Source organism: Pseudoliparis swirei, chromosome 6 (genome assembly GCF_029220125.1).
Source record: "Pseudoliparis swirei isolate HS2019 ecotype Mariana Trench chromosome 6, NWPU_hadal_v1, whole genome shotgun sequence".
Lineage (NCBI taxonomy): Eukaryota > Metazoa > Chordata > Actinopteri > Perciformes > Liparidae > Pseudoliparis > Pseudoliparis swirei.
In genome coordinates, this window is record NC_079393.1 from 1313580 (window position 1) to 1340079 (window position 26500).

A 26500-nucleotide genomic window follows, 5' to 3' on the forward strand; every position below is an offset into this window, starting at 1 on the left:
GAGAATGCAGCTTTAACACATGAAGCATAGACTTCTATACAACCAGAGGAGTCGCCCCCTGGTGGAAACCAGCGTGGTGTAATGAGACGGCCGTTACCTGCGTGTCCATTCTGAGCAGCAGCAAACAAGGCGGAGACGTGGTCGTGGTAGAGGTCGTGGTCGAGTAGATTGGGCTTGTTCTCCGTGGAGTCGGTGGAGGTGGAGCTGGAGGTGGAGCTGGAGGTGGAGCTGGAGGTGGAGCTGGAGGTGGTCGGGTCTGGTTGGTTAAGCAGCATTGACAATAAAGTGACATTTCCCTGGGAAGCAGCTTGGGGGAGCAGGGAGCGCCCGCCGTCCAGGGCAGCAGGCCCTCCGCCGCCGGGGGGGGGGGGCTACGGAGGGACACCAGCCTGCAAGGGGGAGGAGGAGCAGGAGCAGGTTAGACGAGGAGCAGGAGGAGGAGCAGGAAGGTTCTAGAAGTGCTGAGCATGGGAGAGCCAGGGCGTGAGAAGGTGGATGGGTCAGAAGGGAAGGAGAGAAAACGTCAGTCCACACACACAGTAGTTCTGTCTGTCGGGGGGTAAAATAATACAATGATATACAAAAATACATACATGATATGTTTATATATACTATATATATATATATACTATATATATATATAGTATATATAAATTATATGTATATATACAAAATATATAAATAAATATAAAATATATAAATGATATATATATTTTTTAATATACAAAAAATATATATATTATATATATATATCTCATAGTGGTGATTACAAAGATTAAAGAAGTTAAATGTCGTTTATTGAAAATGTATAAATAAAATAAATGTAAAATATAATTATAATAATTTAAATAAATAAATCAAATAAATTTAAAAAATAATAATAATTTAAATGTAAAAATAAAATGTAATAACAATAATTACAAAAATAAAATAAAAAATATGAAAAAAAATAACAAGATAACAAATATAAAGAAAATAAAGAAAATAAAATATAAAATACACACAAACAAAAAATATATATATTGTTAACTGGTTTAATTAAATACATAAAAAATAAAGATTTCATCATTTATAAAGCGTGTGACTGTAAGTCAAAATATGTTCAATAATTCACATAAATTCATAAAAACATTTTAAAAAGCCGAAGTCCTGTGCAATGCATCCTGGGACATGTAGGCACGGCTCACACAGACTTATTGCTTCAATCTACGACATTTGCCATCAAAATCCGAGTGGACGTCCAACTAAATCTGGAAATGAAACCCTTAAAAAAGGGAAAAACAACTCGTCATAATGAAATGTTGATTCTCAAGGACGTTAAAATGGCGTCCGGTACGGTTCACTTCCTGTAAAACGGCCAATGCTACAAAATAAAACACACATCCGGTCGCTGACTTCTCTTTTCCAGATGAGCCGTAATCATAAAAATAATAAAATAAAACATGATGACACTGCAGCGCCACATTCCTGGTCTGGACCAATCAGAATGATTCTGGACAAACTACGGCAACACACAACATTTACACAGGAGGTGAGGACAAGGGAGGAGTCAATGGAAGCTAGAGGAAGTGCAGGAGGTGGTGATGGGCATGCAGATGGAGGGAGGATGGAGGAGGAGGAGGAGGAGGGAGCAGCCTCTGGCACCAGCTTCAGAGCGGATAGGGGGGTCACTGTCAGACTACTGGAGGAGCCATTGAATGTCTGCTTCGTGCTAACCTCTGGGCGCCATGTTAGCGCCACCACGGGAGACTAAAAGGAGGAGGAGGAGGAAGGGTGAGTAAAAAGAGACTGCAGTCAGTGACATTAAACTGAACTGACCCCCCTGTGCTATTCTGCCTCGTATCTTTTCCTGTCACATCTTATGCTAAGCTACGCTATGCTAAGCTATGCTAAGCTATGCCAGCGCCGTGGAAAGACAGGGGAAGAAAAGAGGCAGCGGGGCGACGGAGCCAGAGGAGGAGCCTCTTTACCTGCTGCTGCTGCCAGGGCGCTACGGGAGGATGGAGCGCTAATGGAGGTGGAGGAGGGGGGGGGGTTTATGGAGGAGGGGCTACTGACAGTGGCGATGACGGGGGGGCACTCTGCGCATGCTGCCGCCGGCTGCTGCCGCCGGGGGCAGGCACCCACCTGAGAGGCCGTCGGGGCCGGGACCAGGTCCAGGGCGGGTTTGGGGGGAAGCTGGGGCGTGGCCGGTTTGAGCGCGGCGCCGGGGGAGCGGCCGCCGCCGCCCTCGCCCCCCGGCCCCTTGACGGGCGGATGAGGAGGAGAGGGGGTCTGGGAGAGCCCCGGCTTCTTGGGCGGGATGGGGGGCGGGGCCCCGCGGTCGATCCTGGCCACCGTGGGCGACTTGATGCCGATGGGGTGACTCAGGCGGCCGGAGAAAGGGGCGCCGCCCCCCTCGGAGGCGGAGTGGGGCAGGCCGGGGCGCAGCGAGCCGCCGCTGCCGCCCGCCGCCGGGCTGGTGAAGCGCGAGAGGACCTGCGTGACGGTGTGGCGCGCCTGCTGCTTGGCGGCGTAGTTGTCCCGGGTGGCGGGCGTGGGGGAGGGGTCGCGGGCCGGGGGGCTCTGGCACGCCGTGCCGTTCTGGTCCTGCTCCTGGAACTTGTAGCGGGCCGCCTGGACGCGGGGGCTGACGCCGTGCGGCGGCGGCGCCCCGCCCTCCGAGCCGTTCTCCGTCTGCGCCGGCGACCCCGAGACCCCCCGGCCGCCGCCGCTCTTCGGCAGACTCAGGACCGCGTAGTTGGCGGGCGCCGGTTTGACGGAGACGCCGAGCGGGTTCTTCTTGGGGGGAGCCTCGGCCTCGGCGGGGGGGGGCGGGTCCGTTTGGCAGGACGCCGTTCGAGAGCTCACGGGCTCCGTGGCGACGGACACAGACGCGGCGGCCTGCTCCGCGGCGGGCCGGGCGCAGTCCTCCCGCTCGGTCCGCAGCCGCTCCAGCTGCCGCCGCAGCCCGTGGCCCTCGGCCTCCTCGCGGCCCAGCCGGGCGCGCAGCTGCTCGCGCTCCGTGTCGAACTCCGACAGCTGCTTCTCCATCTTGGCCTCCATCTGCTGGCCGCGCCGCCGCTCGCCGCCCAGCTCGTCGCGCAGGCGGCTGGCGGCGGCGCGGCCGTCCTCGTCCAGACGCGCCCGCAGCTCGTCGTGGCGCCCCGACTCCTCCGCCGCGCGCACGGCGAGCTGCTTGCACTCGCGCACCAGCATCACCACGATGTGCTTGTTCTTTTCGCGCTCGTCCTTCAGCTGCGCCGTCAGCGCGCGGTGGTCCTGCTCCAGACTCTGCAGCTGCAGCTTCTCCATCTCCAGCTGCAGGGGGGGGGGGGAGGAGGGGGGAGGAGCCACACGTCAGGTGACCAGTGAGACACATGAAGGTCAACATCATCATCATCAGTTTGTAGCACCAACAATAAGAAAAACAAACATTCCTGGAGTGGAGGAATGTAAACAGATAAACAAAAACATAAATAAAATAAATAAAATAAAATAAATAAAATAAATAAAATAAATAAAATAAATAAAATAAATAAAATAAATAAAATAAATAAAATAAAAAAACATAAATAAAAGAAATAAAAGAAATAAAATTAATACATTGAATTAAATTAAATAATAATTACAATTTAAAAATGTACATAATATTTATTTTTTTAAATACATTGTCTACTGATTTAATTAAATACAAAATAAATAAAGATGTTATCATTTATAAAGCGTTTTACTGGAGGTCAAAATGTGCTAAATAATTCATAGAAATTAATTTATAAAAAGAAAAAGCCGAGGCAAGAGGAAGGGCAGCCCTTCAAAATAAAAGCTTTTTTTTGTGCCCGTTTGCTAAATTTTCTGAGCTCCATCGTCACTTCATGAAACCGCTCAACACGGAGGAGAACCAGGTCTGAGAGGAGGAGGAAGGAATTCTTTAAAGAAACACACACACAGACACACACAGACACACACACAGACACAGACACACACACAGACACACACAGACACACAGGTACATTTCCACGCCGGCTGTTGATTGGTTCATCTCATGGTGCTGCCACAAAGCCGTTTATCCCGGCGCTTTACTCTGAAGAGCAAAAGTTAAGCCCAGATCCAACGGGAGGCAGCAGAACAATGATTTGATTCATTCGTGTTGATTTGTATTGATTATTTATTATTATTTTTAATGCAATCAATTCATGCGCTCCATCAGACGTGTATAGTTCTTTGTGTACCAACAAGCAGCTGGAGCTCCACAAAGGGACCGCGAGACAATACCCATTGTTACGGAGAAAACACAAAGGGACCGCGAGACAATACCTATTGTTACGGAGAAAACACAAAGGGACCGCGAGACAATACCCATTGTTACGGAGAAAACACAAAGGGACCATGAGACAATACCCATTGTTACGGAGAAAACACAAAGGGACCGCGAGACAATACCCATTGTTACGGAGAAAACACAAAGGGACCGCGTGACAATACCCATTGTTACGGAGAAAACACAAAGGGACCGCGAGACAATACCTATTGTTACGGAGAAAACACAAAGGGACCGCGAGACAATACCCATTGTTACGGAGAAAACACAAAGGGACCGCGAGACAATACCTATTGTTACGGAGAAAACACAAAGGGACCGCGAGACAATACCCATTGTTACGGAGAAAACACAAAGGGACCGAGACAATACCCATTGTTACGGAGAAAACACAAAGGGACCATGAGACAATACCCATTGTTACGGAGAAAACACAAAGGGACCGCGTGACAATACCCATTGTTACGGAGAAAACACAAAGGGACCGCGAGACAATACCTATTGTTACGGAGAAAACACAAAGGGACCGCGAGACAATACCCATTGTTACGGAGAAAACACAAAGGACCGCGAGACAATACCTATTGTTACGGAGAAAACACAAAGGGACCGCGAGACAATACCCATTGTTACGGAGAAAACACAAAGGGACCGCGAGACAATACCCATTGTTACGGAGAAAACACAAAGGGACCGCGAGACAATACCCATTGTTACGGAGAAAACACAAAGGGACCCGAGACAATACCCATTGTTACGGAGAAAACACAAAGGGACCGCGAGACAATACCTATTGTTACGGAGAAAACACAAAGGGACCGAGACAATACCCATTGTTACTGAGAAAACACAAAGGGACCGAGACAATACCTATTGTTACGGAGAAAACACAAAGGGACCGCGAGACAATACCCATTGTTACGGAGAAAACACAAAGGGACCATGAGACAATACCCATTGTTACGGAGAAAACACAAAGGGACCGCGAGACAATACCTATTGTTACGGAGAAAACACAAAGGGACATGAGACAATACCCATTGTTACGGAGAAAACACAAAGGGACCGCAAGACAATACCCATTGTTACGGAGAAAACACAAAGGGACCGGGAGACAATACCCATTGTTACGGAGAAAACACAAAGGGACCGCGAGACAATACCCATTGTTACGGAGAAAACACAAAGGGACCGCGAGACAATACCCATTGTTACGGAGAAAACACAAAGGGACCGCGTGACAATACCTATTGTTACGGAGAAAACACAAAGGGACCGCGAGACAATACCTATTGTTACGGAGAAAACACAAAGGGACCGCGTGACAATACCCATTGTTACGGAGAAAACACAAAGGGACCGCGAGACAATACCTATTGTTACAGAGAAAACACAAAGGGACCGCGAGACAATACCTATTGTTACGGAGAAAACACAAAGGGACCGCGAGACAATACCCATTGTTACGGAGAAAACACAAAGGGACCGCGAGACAATACCCATTGTTACGGAGAAAACACAAAGGGACCGCGAGACAATACCCATTGTTACGGAGAAAACACAAAGGGACCGCGAGACAATACCTATTGTTACGGAGAAAACACAAAGGGACCGCGTGACAATACCCATTGTTACGGAGAAAACACAAAGGGACCGCGTGACAATACCCATTGTTACGGAGAAAACACAAAGGGACCACGAGACAATACCCATTGTTACGGAGAAAACACAAAGGGACCACGAGACAATACCCATTGTTACGGAGAAAACACAAAGGGACCGCGAGACAATACCCATTGTTACGGAGAAAACACAAAGGGACCGCGAGACAATACCCATTGTTACGGAGAAAACACAAAGGGACCGCGAGACAATACCCATTGTTACGGAGAAAACACAAAGGGACCGCGAGACAATACCCATTGTTACGGAGAAAACACAAAGGGACCGCGAGACAATACCTATTGTTACGGAGAAAACACAAAGGGACCGCGAGACAATACCCATTGTTACGGAGAAAACACAAAGGGACCACGAGACAATACCCATTGTTACGGAGAAAACACAAAGGGACCGCGAGACAATACCCATTGTTACGGAGAAAACACAAAGGGACCACGAGACAATACCCATTGTTACGGAGAAAACACAAAGGGACCGCGAGACAATACCTATTGTTACGGAGAAAACACAAAGGGACCGCGAGACAATACCCATTGTTACGGAGAAAACACAAAGGGACCGCGAGACAATACCCATTGTTACGGAGAAAACACAAAGGACCGCGAGACAATACCCATTGTTACGGAGAAAACACAAAGGGACCATGCAGACAATACCCATTGTTACGGAGAAAACACAAAGGGACCGAGACAATACCTATTGTTACGGAGAAAACACAAAGGGACCGCAGACAATACCCATTGTTACGGAGAAAACACAAAGGGACCGCGAGACAATACCCATTGTTACGGAGAAAACACAAAGGGACCGCGAGACAATACCCATTGTTACGGAGAAAACACAAAGGGACCGCGAGACAATACCCATTGTTACGGAGAAAACACAAAGGGACCACGAGACAATACCCATTGTTACGGAGAAAACACAAAGGGACCGCGAGACAATACCCATTGTTACGGAGAAAACACAAAGGGACCGCGAGACAATACCCATTGTTACGGAGAAAACACAAAGGGACCATGAGACAATACCCATTGTTACGGAGAAAACACAAAGGGACCGCGAGACAATACCCATTGTTACGGAGAAAACACAAAGGGACCGCGAGACAATACCTATTGTTACGGAGAAAACACAAAGGGACCGCGAGACAATACCTATTGTTACGGAGAAAACACAAAGGGACCGCGAGACAATACCCATTGTTACGGAGAAAACACAAAGGGACCGAGACAATACCCATTGTTACCGAGAAAACACAAAGGGACCGCGAGACAATACCCATTGTTACGGAGAAAACACAAAGGGACCGTGAGACAATACCTATTGTTACGGAGAAAACACAAAGGGACCGCGAGACAATACCTATTGTTACGGAGAAAACACAAAGGGACCGCGAGACAATACCTATTGTTACGGAGAAAACACAAAGGGACCGAGACAATACCTATTGTTACGGAGAAAACACAAAGGGACCGCGAGACAATACCCATTGTTACGGAGAAAACACAAAGGGACCGCGAGACAATACCCATTGTTACGGAGAAAACACAAAGGGACCGCGAGACAATACCCATTGTTACGGAGAAAACACAAAGGGACCGCGAGACAATACCTATTGTTACGGAGAAAACACAAAGGGACCGCGAGACAATACCCATTGTTACGGAGAAAACACAAAGGGACCGCGAGACAATACCCATTGTTACGGAGAAAACACAAAGGGACCGCAAGACAATACCCATTGTTACGGAGAAAACACAAAGGGACCGCGAGACAATACCCATTGTTACGGAGAAAACACAAAGGGACCGCGAGACAATACCCATTGTTACGGAGAAAACACAAAGGGACCACGAGACAATACCCATTGTTACGGAGAAAACACAAAGGGACCGCGAGACAATACCCATTGTTACGGAGAAAACACAAAGGGACCGCGAGACAATACCCATTGTTACGGAGAAAACACAAAGGGACCGCGAGACAATACCCATTGTTACGGAGAAAACACAAAGGGACCGCGAGACAATACCCATTGTTACGGAGAAAACACAAAGGGACCGCGAGACAATACCCATTGTTACGGAGAAAACACAAAGGGACCGCGAGACAATACCCATTGTTACGGAGAAAACACAAAGGGACCGCGAGACAATACCCATTGTTACGGAGAAAACACAAAGGGACCACGAGACAATACCCATTGTTACGGAGTAAACACAAAGGGACCATGAGACAATACCATTGTTACGGAGAAAACACAAAGGGACCGCGAGACAATACCTATTGTTACGGAGAAAACACAAAGGGACCGAGACAATACCCATTGTTACGGAGAAAACACAAAGGGACCGCGAGACAATACCTATTGTTACGGAGAAAACACAAAGGGACCATGAGACAATACCCATTGTTACGGAGAAAACACAAAGGGACCGCGAGACAATACCCATTGTTACGGAGAAAACACAAAGGGACCGCGAGACAATACCCATTGTTACGGAGAAAACACAAAGGACCGTGACAATACCCATTGTTACGGAGAAAACACAAAGGGACCGCGAGACAATACCCATTGTTACGGAGAAAACACAAAGGGACCGCGAGACAATACCCATTATTACGGAGAAAACACAAAGGGACCGCGAGACAATACCCATTGTTACGGAGAAAACACAAAGGGACCGCGAGACAATACCCATTATTACGGAGAAAACACAAAGGGACCGCGTGACAATACCTATTGTTACGGAGAAAACACAAAGGGACCGCGAGACAATACCCATTGTTACGGAGAAAACACAAAGGGACCGCGAGACAATACCTATTGTTACGGAGAAAACACAAAGGGACCATGAGACAATACCCATTGTTACGGAGAAAACACAAAGGGACCGCGAGACAATACCTATTGTTACGGAGAAAACACAAAGGGACCGCGAGACAATACCCATTGTTACGGAGAAAACACAAAGGGACCGCGAGACAATACCATTGTTACGGAGAAAACACAAAGGGACCGAGACAATACTCATTGCTACGTAGGAAACACAACAGGACCGCGAGACAATACCTATTGTTACGGAGAAAACACAAAGGGACCGTGAGACAATACCTATTGTTACGGAGAAAACACAAAGGGACCGCGAGACAATACCCATTGTTACGGAGAAAACACAAAGGGACCGCGAGACAATACCCATTGTTACGGAGAAAACACAAAGGGACCGCGAGACAATACCCATTGTTACGGAGAAAACACAAAGGGACCGAGACAATACCTATTGTTACGGAGAAAACACAAAGGACCGCGAGACAATACCTATTGTTACGGAGAAAACACAAAGGACCGCGAGACAATACCCATTGTTACGGAGAAAACACAAAGGGACCGCGAGACAATACCCATTGTTACGGAGAAAACACAAAGGGACCGCGAGACAATACCTATTGTTACGGAGAAAACACAAAGGGACCGCGAGACAATACCCATTGTTACGGAGAAAACACAAAGGCACCGCGTGACAATACCCATTGTTAGGGAGAAAACACAAAGGGACCGCGAGACAATACCTATTGTTACGGAGAAAACACAAAGGGACCGCGAGACAATACCCATTGTTACGGAGAAAACACAAAGGGACCGCGAGACAATACCTATTGTTACGGAGAAAACACAAAGGGACCGCGAGACAATACCCATTGTTACGGAGAAAACACAAAGGGACCGCGAGACAATACCCATTGTTACGGAGAAAACACAAAGGGACCGCGAGACAATACCCATTGTTATGGAGAAAACACAAAGGGACCGCGAGACAATACCCATTGTTACGGAGAGAACTACATTCAGAAAGAGTTTTACAAATGTGTGGAAAAACTTCAATAACATGAAGAACATGTTATTTTATTTAGGCTCCGACCACAAAATAAAGAGTTACCCGATCAGAGTATTGATGAGGAGCCCGATCAGAGTATTGATGAGGAGCCCGATCAGAGTATTGATGAAGAGCCCGATCAGAGTATTGATGAAGAGCCCAATGAGAGTATTGATGAAGAGCCCGATCAGAGTATTGATGAAGAGTCCGATCAGAGTATTGATGAAGTGCCCGATCAGAGTATTGATGAGGAGCCCAATGAGAGTATTGATGAAGAGCCCGATCAGAGTATTGATGAAGAGTCGTACCTCAGGTCTAGCAGCTCAGGTATGAGAACTAAAGATCATGTTGGAGTTCGGGAAGAAGAAAATGAAGCTTTCTTACACGATGGAGGAATATGAAAATGAGCTAATGAGCTAATGAGACACACACACACTCTAAAAATATATATTTTTAACAAAAAGGAGAAGAAGAAAAAAAATCGCAATTAATTTAATTATGGAAAACTAATTGATTTATCAATTAACCCCCCCACACCCTCCTCCTCCTCTTACCCTCTTCTGCCGGCCCTCGGCGGCGGCCAGCTGCGCCGCCATGCGCTCCTGCATCTTCCTGCAGTGCCCCATGACGGCCTCCAGGACGGAGGCGGGGCTTGAGCCCAGGGGCCGGCGCTCCTTGTCCCCTCCCCCGCACTCGAAGTCCCTCTGCAGGGCCAGGAAGGGGTCGGTGAGGCTGTAGTGGCCGTAGCGCTCCTGGAGGAACACCTCCTTCCTCTGCGCCTGCACAGGAGGAGGAGGAGGAGGAGGAGGAGAACACTTCATACACGGGTTAGAAATACGATTAAATATTCACCAACTGTGTTTTCATTGGTATTTAATCCTCTTGAAACTCAGTTTTCTGCTCTCTGGTCGTTTCTTTAAACCTTTACAGTGGAATTAAATATCTCTAAAGTCACATTTAAGTCCATTTTATCAAATTATTAGTATTACAGCTGCAGAAAATACTAAATCAACCAGCACTGGATTATTAAAGATCGCCACTTTATGCTGAGAACCCCCAGAACTACAGCCGCGGTGTACAAGTACACACAAATGTGTGTACAAGTACACGTTTCGTCCTCTGAAGTCCAACAACACGCCACTAGGGGGGAAGCTCGTACTCGTATCGTCACGCCGATGATCCGGCTGATTGGCTGATGTGGGTGAAAGCTGACATCATTCCCATGTGGCGACAGACAGCAGGTGGGACCCCGCCAAAATAAAAGCACGACAAAATCCGGATCGGATGACAACAACAAAAACTCTTGTTTTGTTCAATATTTACTTTGTTGATTTATTCACGATGTTTACATCTATTGTTTACAGCTTGATTTACTTAGTTTTTTATTTATTTATTTATTATTTTAAACAGTAAAGTCAAAACATGAATAAAAAACATCAATTGACAAATAAAATATAAAATAATATTTTTTTAAAATGATATATATAAGTAATAAAATATATAGTATAACATATTTTCCTTTTTTTTTTTAAATAGTAAAGAAAAAAATCAAAAGACATCTTGTAACTATTGGCAAAGAAAATATAAAATAATAATATTCATTAAAAAATTATTTAAAAAATATATATAGAATAATAAATATATAGTATAAAGTATAAACGGTAAAGCCAAAAATAAATAAATGAAATCATTGAACTATTTACAAAGAAATAAATATTAAATAATCATATTTGAAAAAAGAGAGAAAATATATATATACAGGACTGTCTCAGAAAATTAGAATATTGTGATAAAGTTCTTTATTTTCTGTAATGCAATTAAAAAAACAAAAATGTCATGCATTCTGGATTCATTACAAATCAACTGAAATATTGCAAGCCTTTTATTCTTTTAATATTGCTGATTATGGCTTACAGCTTAAGAAAACTCTAAAATCCTATCTCATAAAATTTTAATATTTCCTCAGACCAAGTAAAAAAAAAAGATTTATAACAGCTGAGTGTTTGTCAAGGCTCAGGAAACCCTTGCAGGTGTTTCGAGTTAATTAGACAATTCAAGTGATTTGTTTAATACCCTACTAGTATACTTTTTCATGATATTCTAATATTTAGAGATAGGATATTTGAGTTTTCTTAAGCTGTAAGCCATAATCGGCAATAAATCAGAATAAAAGGCTTGCAATATTTCAGTTGATTTGTAATGAATCCAGAATGCATGACATTTTTTTAATTGCATTACAGAAAATAAAGAACTTCATCACAATATTCTAATTTTCTGAGACAGTCCTGTATACAGGACTGTCTCAGAAAATTAGAATATTGTGATGAAGTTCTTTATTTTCTGTATTGCAATTCAAAAAACAAAAATGTCATGCATTCTGGATTCATTACAAATCAACTGAAATATTGCAAGCCTTTTATTCTTTTAATATTGCTGATTATGGCTTACAGTTTAAGAAAACTCAAATATCCTATCTCTAAATATTAGAATATCATGAAAAAGTATACTAGTAGGGTATTAAACAAATCACTTGAATTGTCTAATGAACTCGAAACACCTGCAAGGGTTTCCTGAGCCTTGACAAACACTCAGCTGTTATAAATCTTTTTTTTTACTTGGTCTGAGGAAATATTAAAATTTTATGAGATAGGATTTTAGAGTTTTCTTAAGCTGTAAGCCATAATCAGCAATATTAAAAGAATCAAAGGCTTGCAATATTTCAGTTGATTTGTAATGAATCCAGAATGCATGACATTTTTGTTTTTTTTAATTGCATTACAGAAAATAAAGAACTTTATCACAATATTCTAATTTTCTGAGACAGTCCTGTATATATATATATAATAAAAATATAGATTTTAAGAAAATATAGATTTTTTTTAACTCAAAGAAAGAGATTTTTTTCTGCTCGTAAAAGGATATTAAAAAAAAGTACCATAACTGTCTGTGATACAGTACAAGTCATGATCCTGGCAGCAGCTTCACGGAGACCGAAGCCCCCATGACCATAAGAGGAGGCGAGGGGAGAATAACGGACACACACACACACACACACACACACCACCAGAGATGCAGAATCTACAGCAGATAAACTGTCACACACATTCAGATGGAGATAATATAAGATCGCTAATATAGTGAGAATGAAAGGCAGCAGAACATCGTCTATTTTAAACAAGTTTCGATGATTCATCAGACGGTCGCGAGGGAGGAATATTTAATAAACCGTGTGGGAGGAGCTTCACGTGTAAAACGAGGAAGAGAAAACGGAGACAAAGAGGGACGAAGACACAGGATGAAGGAGGCCAAAGAAGGAGATGGAGTTCAGAGAGAGAGAGAGAGACACACACAGTGTGAAGATTGATGGTGAGTCCTGAGGAGAGTGAAGCAACTCAATGCAAACACATTACTGAGGAGAGAGAGAGAGAGAGACTACAGATGAATAGGGTGAACATGTACTTCAAGATATCACCATTAAAAACTTCCCCATCTGAAAAAAAAAAGTTTCTGAAGAGTACTGAGCATTGCATCCTCAGTGCCTTCACTTGTTTATATTTCAAAATAAGAGCGTTCTAAATGGCTCATTTACTAATTGTGTAAATGTGATATTGTTATATTTAAATTTAGCGTTCTGACGTACGCACACGTGAAAACCTCGCCGTGTTTCACTTCCTGGTTGCTGGATATTTGCCGGTGGCGGGGCTCAGGGTCAAAGGTCACTATTACTGAGTCCGGGTCGCAGCTAACTCCTGTGAGATGTCGTCAGCTGTGGAAACGCTGAAGCCTCAGATCCACTGGCGGCCATCAGGGGAGCACACAACACTACACAGTGTGTACATTCAGGGTCTTTATACCTTCATTTTCCTGGTGAGATGATTTAGAAAAACTTTATTGACTAGTTGATCTTTTGTGACAAAGTCAAAACTAAACTCAAGATCCAATTGCCAGATTTTTATGAAGATTCTCCAGCAAAGAGACAACTTTGGAAAAAATAAAACAAATTGAGCAGGAGTTGGGATATTGTATTCACAGTATATATTTATAAAAGTAATACTATAGTATTCACTAGTGCAGCAGTGGTGGAGTGAGACCTCAGTATTATTAGCCTCAACCTTTACAGGCATGCACTCTGTGTGTGTGTGTGTGTGTGTGTGTGTGTGTGTGTGTGTGTGTGTGTGTGTGTGTGTGTGTGTGTGTGTGTGTGTGTGAGGGGGGTCAGAGATGGATCGCTACCCACCTACCTACCTCCCCAACCACCTATGAACCCAATCAACTACGTACCCAACCAAGCACCTATGTACAATAACAAACAAAGGGCACAATCACATCTACTAAAAGCCAAATAAACAAGTGTTCCCCCAACGCAGCATTCTCATAACCATTTGCTTGAGAGAACGTTTGTCGGATTTTACTGGAAATGTCTCGTATTAGAATTCAACCAGCGAAGACGATTAATAATACGATAAAACGGTCTTTGAATCCGGGTCTACGTCCCCGTCCTCTGTTCCAGAAGTTATTTACAGGGTTTGGAGGCTTCATGATATACCGTTAAATTCAGCGTACTTTATATTTGTTGTGTCACAGACTTCCTCTTCTGCCTCCAACCTTCTTTCAAAATGCAAAACAGATATTTCTCCCTCCTGCGCGTTTCTCTGCATGACAACCGACCTGATTAATGTTTTGCTCCTGAGCTGCCTCCTCTCTCAAGCTGTGTGTGTGTGTGTGTGTGAGTGAGAGTGTGTGAGTGTGTGAGAGAGAGTGTGTGTGTGTGTGTGTCGGCATGGGGTGGGCGGTCCCTCGAGATGTCCCGACCCCCGTGGGGGGGTGATGGTGACGATCCCGAGGCCCATCTGTCATTCACACGCATGTACTCGCACCAAGTAGGCCCAAAGTATCAGCCAATGAGGCGCGATACGACATTCAAACCCCTTAAAACATGGAACATGAACTGAACCTCAGCCAGACATTGACTAGATAGGTAGATAGTTGACTCCTCTGACTGCCTACTTACCCACCCACCAACCAACAAGCCCACCAATCACCTTCCTACCCAACCAACCATCTACGCACTCAACCAACTACCCAGCCAACCAACCAACCAACCACCTACCAACCTACCTAACCAGATCTGGAGATCTAACCAACCACCTACCTACCCAACCAACCACCTACAGTACCTACCCAACCAACCATCTATGTCCCCAACCAACTAACTAGCCAACCAACCAATCACCTACCCAACCAACACACCACCTTCCTACCCAACCAACCACCTACGTCCCTAACCATCTACGCACTCAAGCAACTACCCAACCATCTACCAACCTACCTAACCAACCACATACCTACTCAACCATCTACCTACCCAATCAAACACCTACCTACCCAAGTATCTACGTAGCAACATTCTACCTACCTACATAATCAACCAACCACCTACCCAACCATCTATGTACCCAATCATCTACCTACCCAACCATCTACGTACCCAACCAACCATTTACGTACCTATTCCTCTACGTACCCAACCAATCAACCACCTACCTAACCAACCATCTAGGTACCCAACAAACAAACAAACAAACCTCCTACCTCCCTGCCTATCTAATTAACTACACTGTCTATTCGTCCAAGCCTAAAACCAGTGCGACCAAGAAGAGGGAATGCCAAAGTTCACCAACTGGAGCATCCCCATCACATAAAAGACGGCCAACAAAAGCACCTGAACCCTAACCAGCCATTAGGACAGATGCTTTTGGTGTCATCATGAAATGTACATGATAAAATTATAATAACTTGCCATTTGGTTGAAGATCATCAGAATAATACGTACAGTAAGCACTTTGAAATGGAGGATCCTAAAAGATACATAAAGAAACATGCACAGCAAGAATCTAAATCAGTATGCAGAGTGATGCTGTCTGGTGGCTACAGTAACACTGAATCACATATCCACCCCAGAGAGAGAGACAGAGAGAGAGAGAGGGAGAGACAGAGAGAGGGAGAGAGAGAGAGAGAGAGAGGGAGAGACAGAGAGAGGGAGAGAGAGAGACAGAGAGAGGGAGAGAGAGAGAGGGAGAGACAGAGAGAGGGAGAGAGAGAGAGAGAGAGAGAGAGAGAGGGAGAGAGCATCTTACACCCGATGACCTGCAGTCACGTGGGATTTCACTTGGCTGGAGGATCAATGAGCGAAAAAGATTTGATTTGACAAAGAGAAGCTGAGCTCCAGCACGAGGAGGAGATGCAGAAGGAATTAGGCGGAGATTAAAGGGGAACAGAAAGAGGTTGAAAGTAGTTCCTCCTCTGGTTACGCAACGCGTTGACGGAGCCGGAGCGCGAGTAGGAAATTCACGTCTGGAGATCGGCTCAGTTTCATGTGTCAGTTGTTTTTTTATCTGATGAATTTATTAAATCATAGAGAACACCACCAATCACCTTCCTATCCAACATCATAATCATCTACGTACCCAACTAACCAACCATCTACGTACCCAACTAACCAATCATCTACGTACCCAACCAACCAATCATCTTCCAAGCCAACCAACCATCTACGTACCCAACTAACCAACCATCTACGTACCCAACCAACCAATCATTTACGTACCCAACTAACCAATCATCTACGTACCCAACCAACCAATCATCTTCCAAGCCAACCAACCATCTACGTACCCAACTAACCAACCATCTACGTACCCAACTAACCAACCATCTACGTACCCAACCAACCAATCATCTACGTACCCAACCAACCAATCATCTTCCAAGCCAACCAACCATCTACCTACCCTACCAACCATCTACCTACCCAACTAACCAATCATCTACGTACCCAACTAACCAATCATCTACGTACCCAACCAACCAATCATCTTCCAAGCCAACCAACCATCTACCTACCCAACCAACCATCTACCTACCCTATCAACCATCTACCTACCCTACCAACCATATACCTACCCTACCAACCATCTACCTACTCAACCAACCATCTACCTACCCTACCAACCATCTATCTACCAACCATCTACCTACCCTACCAACCATCTACCTACTCAACCAACCATCTACCTACCATAACAACCATCTACCTACCCTACCAACCATCTACCTACTCAACCAACCATCTACCTACCCTACCAACCATCTACCTACCAACCATCTACCTCCTCAACCAACCATCTACCTACCCTACCAACCATCTACCTACACTACCAACCATCTTCCTACCCTACCAACCATCTACCTACCCAACCAACCATCTACCTACCCAACCAACCATCTACCTACCCTACCAACCATCTACCTACCCAACCAACCATCTACCTACCCAATACACTACCTACGTACCTAACCACCTACATACCCAACCAAGCAACAAATAACCTACCCAACCAACCATCTACTTACTCAATCACCTACGCACCCATCCAACTACCTACGTACACAACCATCTACTTACCCAACCAACCCACCAATCACTGGTCTCTGAGCTGAAGAATGTTCTGGTGTAGTCTGACCCGGTGGATGAGGAGAAGAAGCACTCTATAGAACCAGAACCGTCTTCTCTCTGGTGGTCTAGTTTAAAGACGGAGGTCTTATAAAGGAGGATCAGGACGAAACAGAGACTGGTTCGGGACAGAAATTCTGACGAAATATAAACATAATTTCCCTGTAAACATTATTAGTACTGTAGGAACTCAACCCTAAGTGGATTCTTGTGGCGTCGCGTCTCTGCAGCGATTCCAAACGGCATCACTCACTTATCTCTGTGGCTGTCGGGGGGTGGTGGTGGTGGTGTTGGTGAGTGGGGGGGTTGAGGGGGGGGGGTTGTGTTGGTGGGTGGGGGGGTTGTGTTGCCCTCGAGGCCTCGACGCTGTCAGCACAGAGCCGACACCACTCAGACATCAGTGAGCAACCAGAGGAGCTCTTACATAACCAACCACACGACAGCAGCTCCTGCAACCCGACACGGGTTAAGGATCCATTTAGTTACCGACGGACTAGACCCAGAGAGACCAGTCCACCGTGGACTAGACCCAGAGAGACCAGTCCACCGTGGACTAGACCCAGAGAGACCAGTCCACCGTGGACTAGACCCAGAGAGACCAGTCCACCGTGGACTAGACCCAGAGAGACCAGTCCACCGTGGACTAGACCCAGAGAGACCAGTCCACCGTGGACTAGACCCAGAGAGACCAGTCCACCGTGGACTAGACCCAGAGAGACCAGTCCACCGTGGACTAGACCCAGAGAGACCAATCCACCGTGGACTAGACCCTGAGAGACCAGTCCACCGTGGACTAGACCCAGAGAGACCAGTCCACCGTGGACTAGACCCAGAGAGACCAGTCCACCGTGGACTAGACCCAGAGAGACCAGTCCACCGTGGACTAGAAAATAAAATGCAAGAATGAAAACTTAAATAAAACATACTGAGGCAATCGCCTCACAGCAGTGGTCACCAACCATTTTGAGCCCAAGATCCCTGACCTCCGCCTTCATGACCGGCAAGATCTACCTATTGAGGCCTTGAGAGAAAACGACGGTCCAGACTGGACTTACAACTTTTTATTTGGCCTAATTGTCATTTTGGTCCAGCTTTCAAATTGATGAGATCAGGAACACAGAATTTAAGTGTAATATAACAAGTAAGATATTTGTTAACCGCACACAATATGAACAAGAAAAAACACATTCGCAATGAGCAGCTGGATGAACTACCAATATAAATGTTGTATTTATTTACATTTCGTTGCCTCTGTACCCGTACTCTAGCAATGACAATAAATTGAATCCAATCCAATTACAACACAACACTGACAACATGATCAGTCAGTGCAACTCATGTAAGTTCAGCTCTCATCACAATGCCATCACGTCATGTGACTCAAGTCAGTGTTATGCTGTGACTGAACTCTGTCTGTGAGCTTGTAGTTAGTTCATAAGCAGACAGCCAGTCTGAGGCCGTCTGTCAGCCGTCTGTCAGTAATCCAGCTCCTGGTCTTTGATTTGGTGATTTTCTCAACTTCACTGATGAGTTTTTCGGGGCAAATTTGGTATTGATGAAAGTTTTCTCATCTGGGACTGGTTCTGAAGTCAGCCGGTTGGTGAATACGTTCACATCAGCTCTACAGACATCCTCAGATTTAAATAATTATTATAATAATAAATATGAGAATCACCATTTGTGACTCCTGCATCTGTCCCTTTTCAAATAATAGAATAAATAAAATTGCAATCACTTTCAAGTAAACCAGATTGCTCTATCAGACAAGAAAAAAAAAGCTCAATGTTGAGCTTTTGTTTTGTAGGACAACAGCAGAAAAGCCCAACTCACGAAGGTAAGACCTGGCAAGTCGCCAAGAATCTCGGCTGTCGCGCACGCGCAGGCGTAACCTGTTAATGCCGTAACGTAAATATGTACACGAAGGTACAGGCATTACAACATTTATTTATTGATGACATAGTTGTATGTCCTTGTACTTTGAACTTGTGTAATATGTGAAGTTATCAATAAAGGTCTTTCTTAATTTCCCCCTGCGCCCCACCTGTAGTGGTACGCTCCCCTCTCTCGGGGAGCACAGCTGACAACACGGCTGTGTAAGCGAACCCGTTTTCAGGCGTTCATGAATCAGGCGGAGATCTTTTCTGACGTCGATCTTCCAGTCAGGAAGAAAACGTTTCAGAAGACACTTCAGAAAATGTTCGAAAACGAGGAACAATGTGTTTCTGAATTTATTTTCATTTTATTTTGGAGATCGACAGGGAACGTCTCCGAGATCGACCGGTCGATCGCGATCGACGGGTTGGCGACCGCTGCCTCACAGCATACATTTGAGTGCAGCTACGTGTGTGTGTGTGTTTGTGACTGTGTGTGTGACTGTGTGTGTGCGACTGTGTGTGTGTGAGACTGTGTGTGTGTGTGAATGTGTGTGTGACTGTGTGTGTGTGTGTGTGACTGTGTGTGTGTGTGACTGTGTGTGTGCGACTGTGTGTGTGTGTGACTGTGTGTGTGTGACTGTTTGTGAGACCGTGTATGTGTGTGTGACTGTGTGTGTGTGTGACTGTGTGTGTGACTGTGTGTGTGTGTGACTGTGTGTGACTGTGTGTGTGAGACTGTGTGTGTGTGACTGTGTGTGTGTGACTGTGTGTGTGTGACTGTGTGTGTGTGTGTGTGTGACTGTGTGTGTGTGACTGTGTGCGTGAGACTGTGTGTGTGTGACTGTGTGTGTGTGTGTGTGTGTGACTGTGCTGCAGTCATGTGAATGCATATCTATTTTTCTGATTATAAAATGGTGTCAGCACTTTATATCCGACTGATTTAACCCCATGCTGGAAGAAAGCCCTGCTTTAGCTCAGTGGGGTAAGAGGGCCGTCCTGCAACCGCAGGGTTGTGGGTTCGATCCCCGCTCTCCCCATTAGTTGCGAGTCGAAGTGTCCTTGAGCAAGGCACTGAACCCCCAGTTGCTTCCCGGGCGCTTCACCGCAGCCCACTGCTCCTTAATAACTAAGGATGGGTTAAATGCAGAGAACTAATTTCCCCTTGGGGATTAATAAAAGTGTATATTCTATATTCTAAGCACACGCACACACACACACACACACACACACACACACACACACACACACACACACACACACACAATGGCTCCTGCTAGCATGGACACGCACACGTCGCTTCAATCTCTTCCACGAGCGCGTTAACGATCCTCATTCCTGCAGGAAGGAGCTCGGCCCGCCAGCAGGAAGAGGAGTCGCCCCCTGGTGGTCAGGAGAGAGAATGCAGCTTTAACACATGAAACATAGACTTCTATACAACCAGAGGAGTCGCCCCCTGGTGGTCAGGAGAGAGAATGCAGCTTTAACACATAAAGCATAGACTTCTATACAACCAGAGGACTCGCCCCCCTGGTGGTCAGGAGAGAGAATGCAGCTTTAACACATGAAACATAGACTTCTATACAACCAGAGGAGTCGCCCCCTGGTGGTCAGGAGAGAGAATGCAGCTTTAACACATAAAGCATAGACTTCTATACAACCAGAGGACTCGCCCCCCTGGTGGTCAGGAGAGAGAATGCAGCTTTAACACATGAAACATAGACTTCTATACAACCAGAGGAGTCACCCCCCTGGTGGTCAGGAGAGAGAATGCAGCTTTAACACATGAAGCATAGACTTCTATACAACCAGAGGAGTCTATTCTTTTGTTTCCAGGTAGTGGAAGTGGACTTGTGTTGCTTTCAAGGAGGAGAAGCGGACGCAGCGACCTCCTCTGAGGTTTCATCTCCTCACGTCGGGGTCACCAAGCCGAGTGTATCCTAAATTGAGCTAAAACCATCGTCACTCGACCTGATCACGTGTTCATGAACTGATTCTATGTGTTGCACGCGATGCAAAACCTTTCTGCAGAGCGTCCAACTTGACGACGCCACCGGAGAAGAACGAGTGAATGTGGGAGCAGAAAAAAAAGAAGAAGAGGAGGAGGAGTGCTGTACAAGCTGAATGCTTGTACATTTAATTGCTTTTGCTCACAACGCATTCCTGTGAAGCCGACAGAGAGACGAGCTGTCGGGGGGGCGATCGATGGATGGGGGGGGGGGGGCTGACTCGACTAAAACCTCCACAACGTTTCACTCTGCCTGCTCCACGTGTCTCGGCTCAGTTCCCCATCAGTTGACTCTCCTGTCGTGGATTTTAAATACTCGTCAAAAAACTACAATTGTGAGGAATTGGCCTTTAAAAATAACCCAAAGAGCCCAAATGTCTTCAGAAAAATGTTTCACTAAACCAGTAAAAATACCCAAAAGAAATGAAATTAAAAAAGAAATTAAAATGAAAATTGTCAAAAACATTCAGTATTTAAATTTTTTTTTAAAATTGAGGGCTTTAATTCGCACAGCGTTATCGTAACGCAGATAATTTAAACTGTGTGTGTGTGTGTGTTCACTGCGTGTGTGTTCACTGCGTGTGTGTGTGTGTTCACTGCATGTGTGTTCACTGCGTGTGTGTGTGTTCACTGCGTGTGTGTGTGTGTTCACTGCGTGTGTTTGTGTGTTCACTGCATGTGTGTGTGTGTTCACTGTGTGTGTGTGTGTGTTCACTGCGTGTGTGTGTGTGTGTTCACTGCGTGTGTTTGTGTGTTCACTGCATGTGTGTGTGTGTTCACTGTGTGTGTGTGTGTGTTCACTGCGTGTGTGTGTGTGTGTGTTCACTGCGTGTGTGTGTGTGTTCACTGCGTGTGTGTTCACTGTGTGTGTGTGTGTTCACTGTGTGTGTGTGTTCACTGCGTGTGTGTGTGTGTGTTCACTGCGTGTGTGTGTGTGTGTTCACTGTGTGTGTGTTCACTGCGTGTGTGTGTTCACTGTGTGTGTGTTCACTGTGTGTGTGTGTGTTCACTGTGTGTGTGTGTGTGTTCACTGTGTGTGTGTGTGTGTTCACTGTGTGTGTGTGTTCACTGCGTGTGTGTGTTCACTGTGTGTGTGTTCACTGTGTGTGTGTGTGTTCACTGCGTGTGTGTGTGTGTTCACTGCATGTGTGTGTGTGTGTGTTCACTGTGTGTGTGTTCACTGCGTGTGTGTGTGTGTGTGTTCACTGCATGTGTGTTCACTGCGTGTGTGTTCACTGCGTGTGTGTGTGTGTTCACTGTGTGTGTGTTCACTGCGTGTGTGTGTGTGTGTGTGTTCACTGTGTGTGTGTTCACTGCGTGTGTGTGTGTGTTCACTGTGTGTGTGTTCACTGCGCGTGTGTGTGTTCACTGTGTGTGTGTTCACTGCGTGTGTGTGTGTGTTCACTGCGTGTGTGTGTGTTCACTGCGTGTGTGTGTTCACTGCGTGTGTGTGTGTGTTCACTGCGTGTGTGTGTGTGTGTTCACTGCGTGTGTGTGTGTGTTCACTGCGTGTGTGTGTGTGTTCACTGCGTGTGTGTGTGTTCACTGCGTGTGTGTGTGTGTTCACTGCGTGTGTGTGTGTGTTCACTGCATGTGTGTGTGTTCACTGCGTGTGTGTGTGTGTTCACTGTGTGTGTGTTCACTGCATGTGTGTTCACTGCATGTGTGTGTGTGTTCACTGCGTGTGTGTGTGTTCACTGCGTGTGTGTGTGTGTGTGTTCACTGCGTGTGTGTGTGTGTTCACTGCATGTGTGTGTGTGTTCACTGCGTGTGTGTGTGTGTTCACTGCGTGTGTGTGTGTGTTCACTGTGTGTGTGTTCACTGCGTGTGTGTGTTCACTGCGTGTGTGTGTGTTCACTGCGTGTGTGTTCACTGCGTGTGTGTGTGTGTGTTCACTGCGTGTGTGTGTGTTCACTGCGTGTGTGTGTGTGTTCACTGTGTGTGTGTGTGTGTGTGTTCACTGCGTGTGTGTTCACTGCATGTGTGTGTGTTCACTGCGTGTGTGTGTGTGTTCACTGCATGTGTGTGTGTGTTCACTGTGTGTGTGTTCACTGTGTGTGTGTGTGTTCACTGCGTGTGTGTGTGTTCACTGTGTGTGTGTGTGTTCACTGTGTGTGTGTGTGTGTGTTCACTGCATGTGTGTGTGTGTTCACTGTGTGTGTGTTCACTGCGTGTGTGTTCACTGCATGTGTGTGTGTGTTCACTGCGTGTGTGTGTGTGTTCACTGCGTGTGTGTGTGTGTGTGTTCACTGCATGTGTGTGTGTGTTCACTGCGTGTGTGTGTGTGTTCACTGCGTGTGTGTGTGTGTGTGTTCACTGCATGTGTGTTCACTGCATGTGTGTGTGTGTTCACTGCATGTGTGTGTGTGTTCACTGCGTGTGTGTGTGTGTGTGTTCACTGCATGTGTGTGTGTTCACTGCGTGTGTGTGTGTGTGTGTTCACTGCGTGTGTGTGTGTGTTCACTGCGTGTGTGTGTGTGTTCACTGCGTGTGTGTGTGTTCACTGTGTGTGTGTGTTCACTGCATGTGTGTGTGTGTTCACTGTGTGTGTGTGTGTGTGTTCACTGTGTGTGTGTGTGTTCACTGTGTGTGTGTGTGTGTTCACTGTGTGTGTGTGTGTGTTCACTGTGTGTGTGTGTGTGTGTGTGTTCACTGTGTGTGTGTTCACTGTGTGTGTGTGTGTGTTCACTGTGTGTGTGTGTGTGTTCACTGTGTGTGTTCACTGTGTGTGTGTGTGTGTTCACTGTGTGTGTGTGTGTGTGTTCACTGTGTGTGTGTGTGTGTGTTCACTGTGTGTGTGTGTGTGTTCACTGTGTGTGTGTGTGTGTGTTCACTGTGTGTGTGTGTGTGTGTTCACTGTGTGTGTGTGTGTGTGTTCACTGTGTGTGTGTGTGTGTGTGTGTTCACTGTGTGTGTGTGTGTGTGTTCACTGTGTGTGTGTGTGTGTGTGTTGTGTTTCTCAAACAGCTGAACAAAAAGACATCTGCATTGAGCGATTCAATTCATGTCACTTTATTTGTCGAGCCCAAATTCACAAATTACAAATGTGTCTCAGAGTGCTTTACAATCTGTACATATAGACATCCTGTGACTTGACCTCACATAGTGACCTCAGTGTGTCAGGGTAAAAGGTCAGAACCCTTGAGGAGAGAACAGAGGAGGATCCCTCTCCAGGATGGACAGGTGTCATAGATGTCATGTGACCAGAAGGACAATAGATGTCATGTGACCAGAAGGAATCATTACACACGCATTAAAACACAGGAACAACACAATGAAGATGAGTGGATGAAGAGTTGGTAGTCGCCATATTCCACCATCCAGACCTCCACCATCCATCAGGTGGAGGTAGAGAGGAGGAGTGGGCGGAGTCTCAACTAGAGATAAGAGCTGCATTCTCTCTCCTGACCACCAGGGGGCGACTCCTCTGGTTGTATAGAAGTCTCTGCTTCATGTGTTAAAGCTGCATTCTCTCTGCAAGTGTGTGTGTGTGTGTTCACTGTGTGTGTGTGCGTTCACTGTGTGTGTGTGTTCACTGTGTGTGTGTTCACTGTGTGTGTGTGTGTTCACTGTGTGTGTGTGTGTTCACTGTGTGTGTGTGTTCACTGTGTGTGTGTTCACTGTGTGTGTGTGTGTGTTCACTGTGTGTGTGTTCACTGTGTGTGTGTGTGTGTTCACTGTGTGTGTGTGTGTGTGTGTGTGTGTGTGTGTGTTCACTGTGTGTGTGTGTGTGTGTGTGTGTGTTCACTGTGTGTGTGTGTGTTCACTGTGTGTGTGTGTGTTCACTGTGTGTGTGTGTGTGTGTTCACTGTGTGTGTGTTCACTGTGTGTGTGTGTGTTCACTGTGTGTGTGTTCACTGTGTGTGTGTTCACTGTGTGTGTGTGTGTGTGTGTGTTCACTGTGTGTGTGTTCACTGTGTGTGTGTGTTCACTGTGTGTGTGTGTGTGTGTGTGTGTGTGTGTGTGTGTTCACTGTGTGTGTGTGTTCACTGTGTGTGTGTGTTCACTGTGTGTGTGTGTGTGTTCACTGTGTGTGTGTTCACTGTGTGTGTGTGTGTGTGTGTTCACTGTGTGTGTGTGTGTGTGTGTGTGTGTGTGAGTGTGAGTGTGTGTGTTCACTGTGTGTGTTCACTGTGTGTGTGTGTTCACTGTGTGTGTGTGTGTTCACTGTGTGTGTGTGTGTGTGTGTGTTCACTGTGTGTGTGTGTTCACTGTGTGTGTGTGTTCACTGTGTGTGTGTTCACTGTGTGTGTGTGTGTGTGTGTGTTCACTGTGTGTGTGTGTGTGTGTGTGTGTTCACTGTGTGTGTGTGTGTTCACTGTGTGTGTGTGTGTGTTCACTGTGTGTGTGTGTGTGTGTGTGTGTGTGTGTGTGTTCACTGTGTGTGTGTTCACTGTGTGTGTGTGTGTGTGTGTGTTCACTGTGTGTGTGTTCACTGTGTGTGTGTGTGTGTGTTCACTGTGTGTGTGTGTTCACTGTGTGTGTGTGTTCACTGTGTGTGTGTTCACTGTGTGTGTGTGTGTTCATAGCCTGTGTGTGTGTTCATCAAACAGCATTGATTGATTGATTGATTAATTGGTTACATCGTTAGGAGATGACGTATCAATTATTCAATTTGTTGTTGATGACTGAAGAAAAAATGTCCAATGACACTGAGATTTTTGAAGAATAAAGTCGGGTGTCCGTCGGGGCTGCAGCACTTAAGATAAAAGCCTCCGCCCAACGAGTTACATGAGGAAAGAACGAGGAGAGAAATATAGGCCTCTATAAAGAGGGGGAGGGGGAGAGAGAGAGAGAGAGAGAGAGAGAGAGAGAGAGAGAGGGAGAGGTAGAGGGAGAGGGAGAGGGAGAGGGAGAGAGAGGGAGAGGGAGAGAGAGAGAGAGAGAGACGGTTGTTTTGACCTACTTCCTCAACACTTCCCCAGGAGCTCCGTTTCACAGGGAAGATTTTTTGCGAACACAGTAAACACACACACACACACAGTGAACACACACACACACACACACACAGTGAACACACACACACACACACAGTGAACACACACACACACACACAGTGAACACACACACACACACAGTGAACACACACACACACACAGTGAACACACACACACACACACACACAGTGAACACACACACACACACACAGTGAACACACACACACACACACAGTGAACACACACACACACACACTGAACACACACACACACAGTGAACACACACACACACACACAGTGAACACAC

The 26500-nt window shown here is 46.0% G+C and overlaps 1 protein-coding gene across 1 annotated transcript in view; it reads right to left on the reverse strand.

Moving 5' to 3' along the window:
* cttnbp2 (cortactin binding protein 2) overlaps positions 1 to 26500 on the reverse strand; it is a 64821-nt gene that overhangs the window by 20672 nt on the left and 17649 nt on the right. The window contains 4 exon segments of the mRNA XM_056415657.1: positions 98 to 356; positions 358 to 389; positions 1971 to 3300; positions 10419 to 10643. Of these exon segments, the coding sequence (XP_056271632.1) occupies positions 98 to 356; positions 358 to 389; positions 1971 to 3300; positions 10419 to 10643 (1846 nt within the window).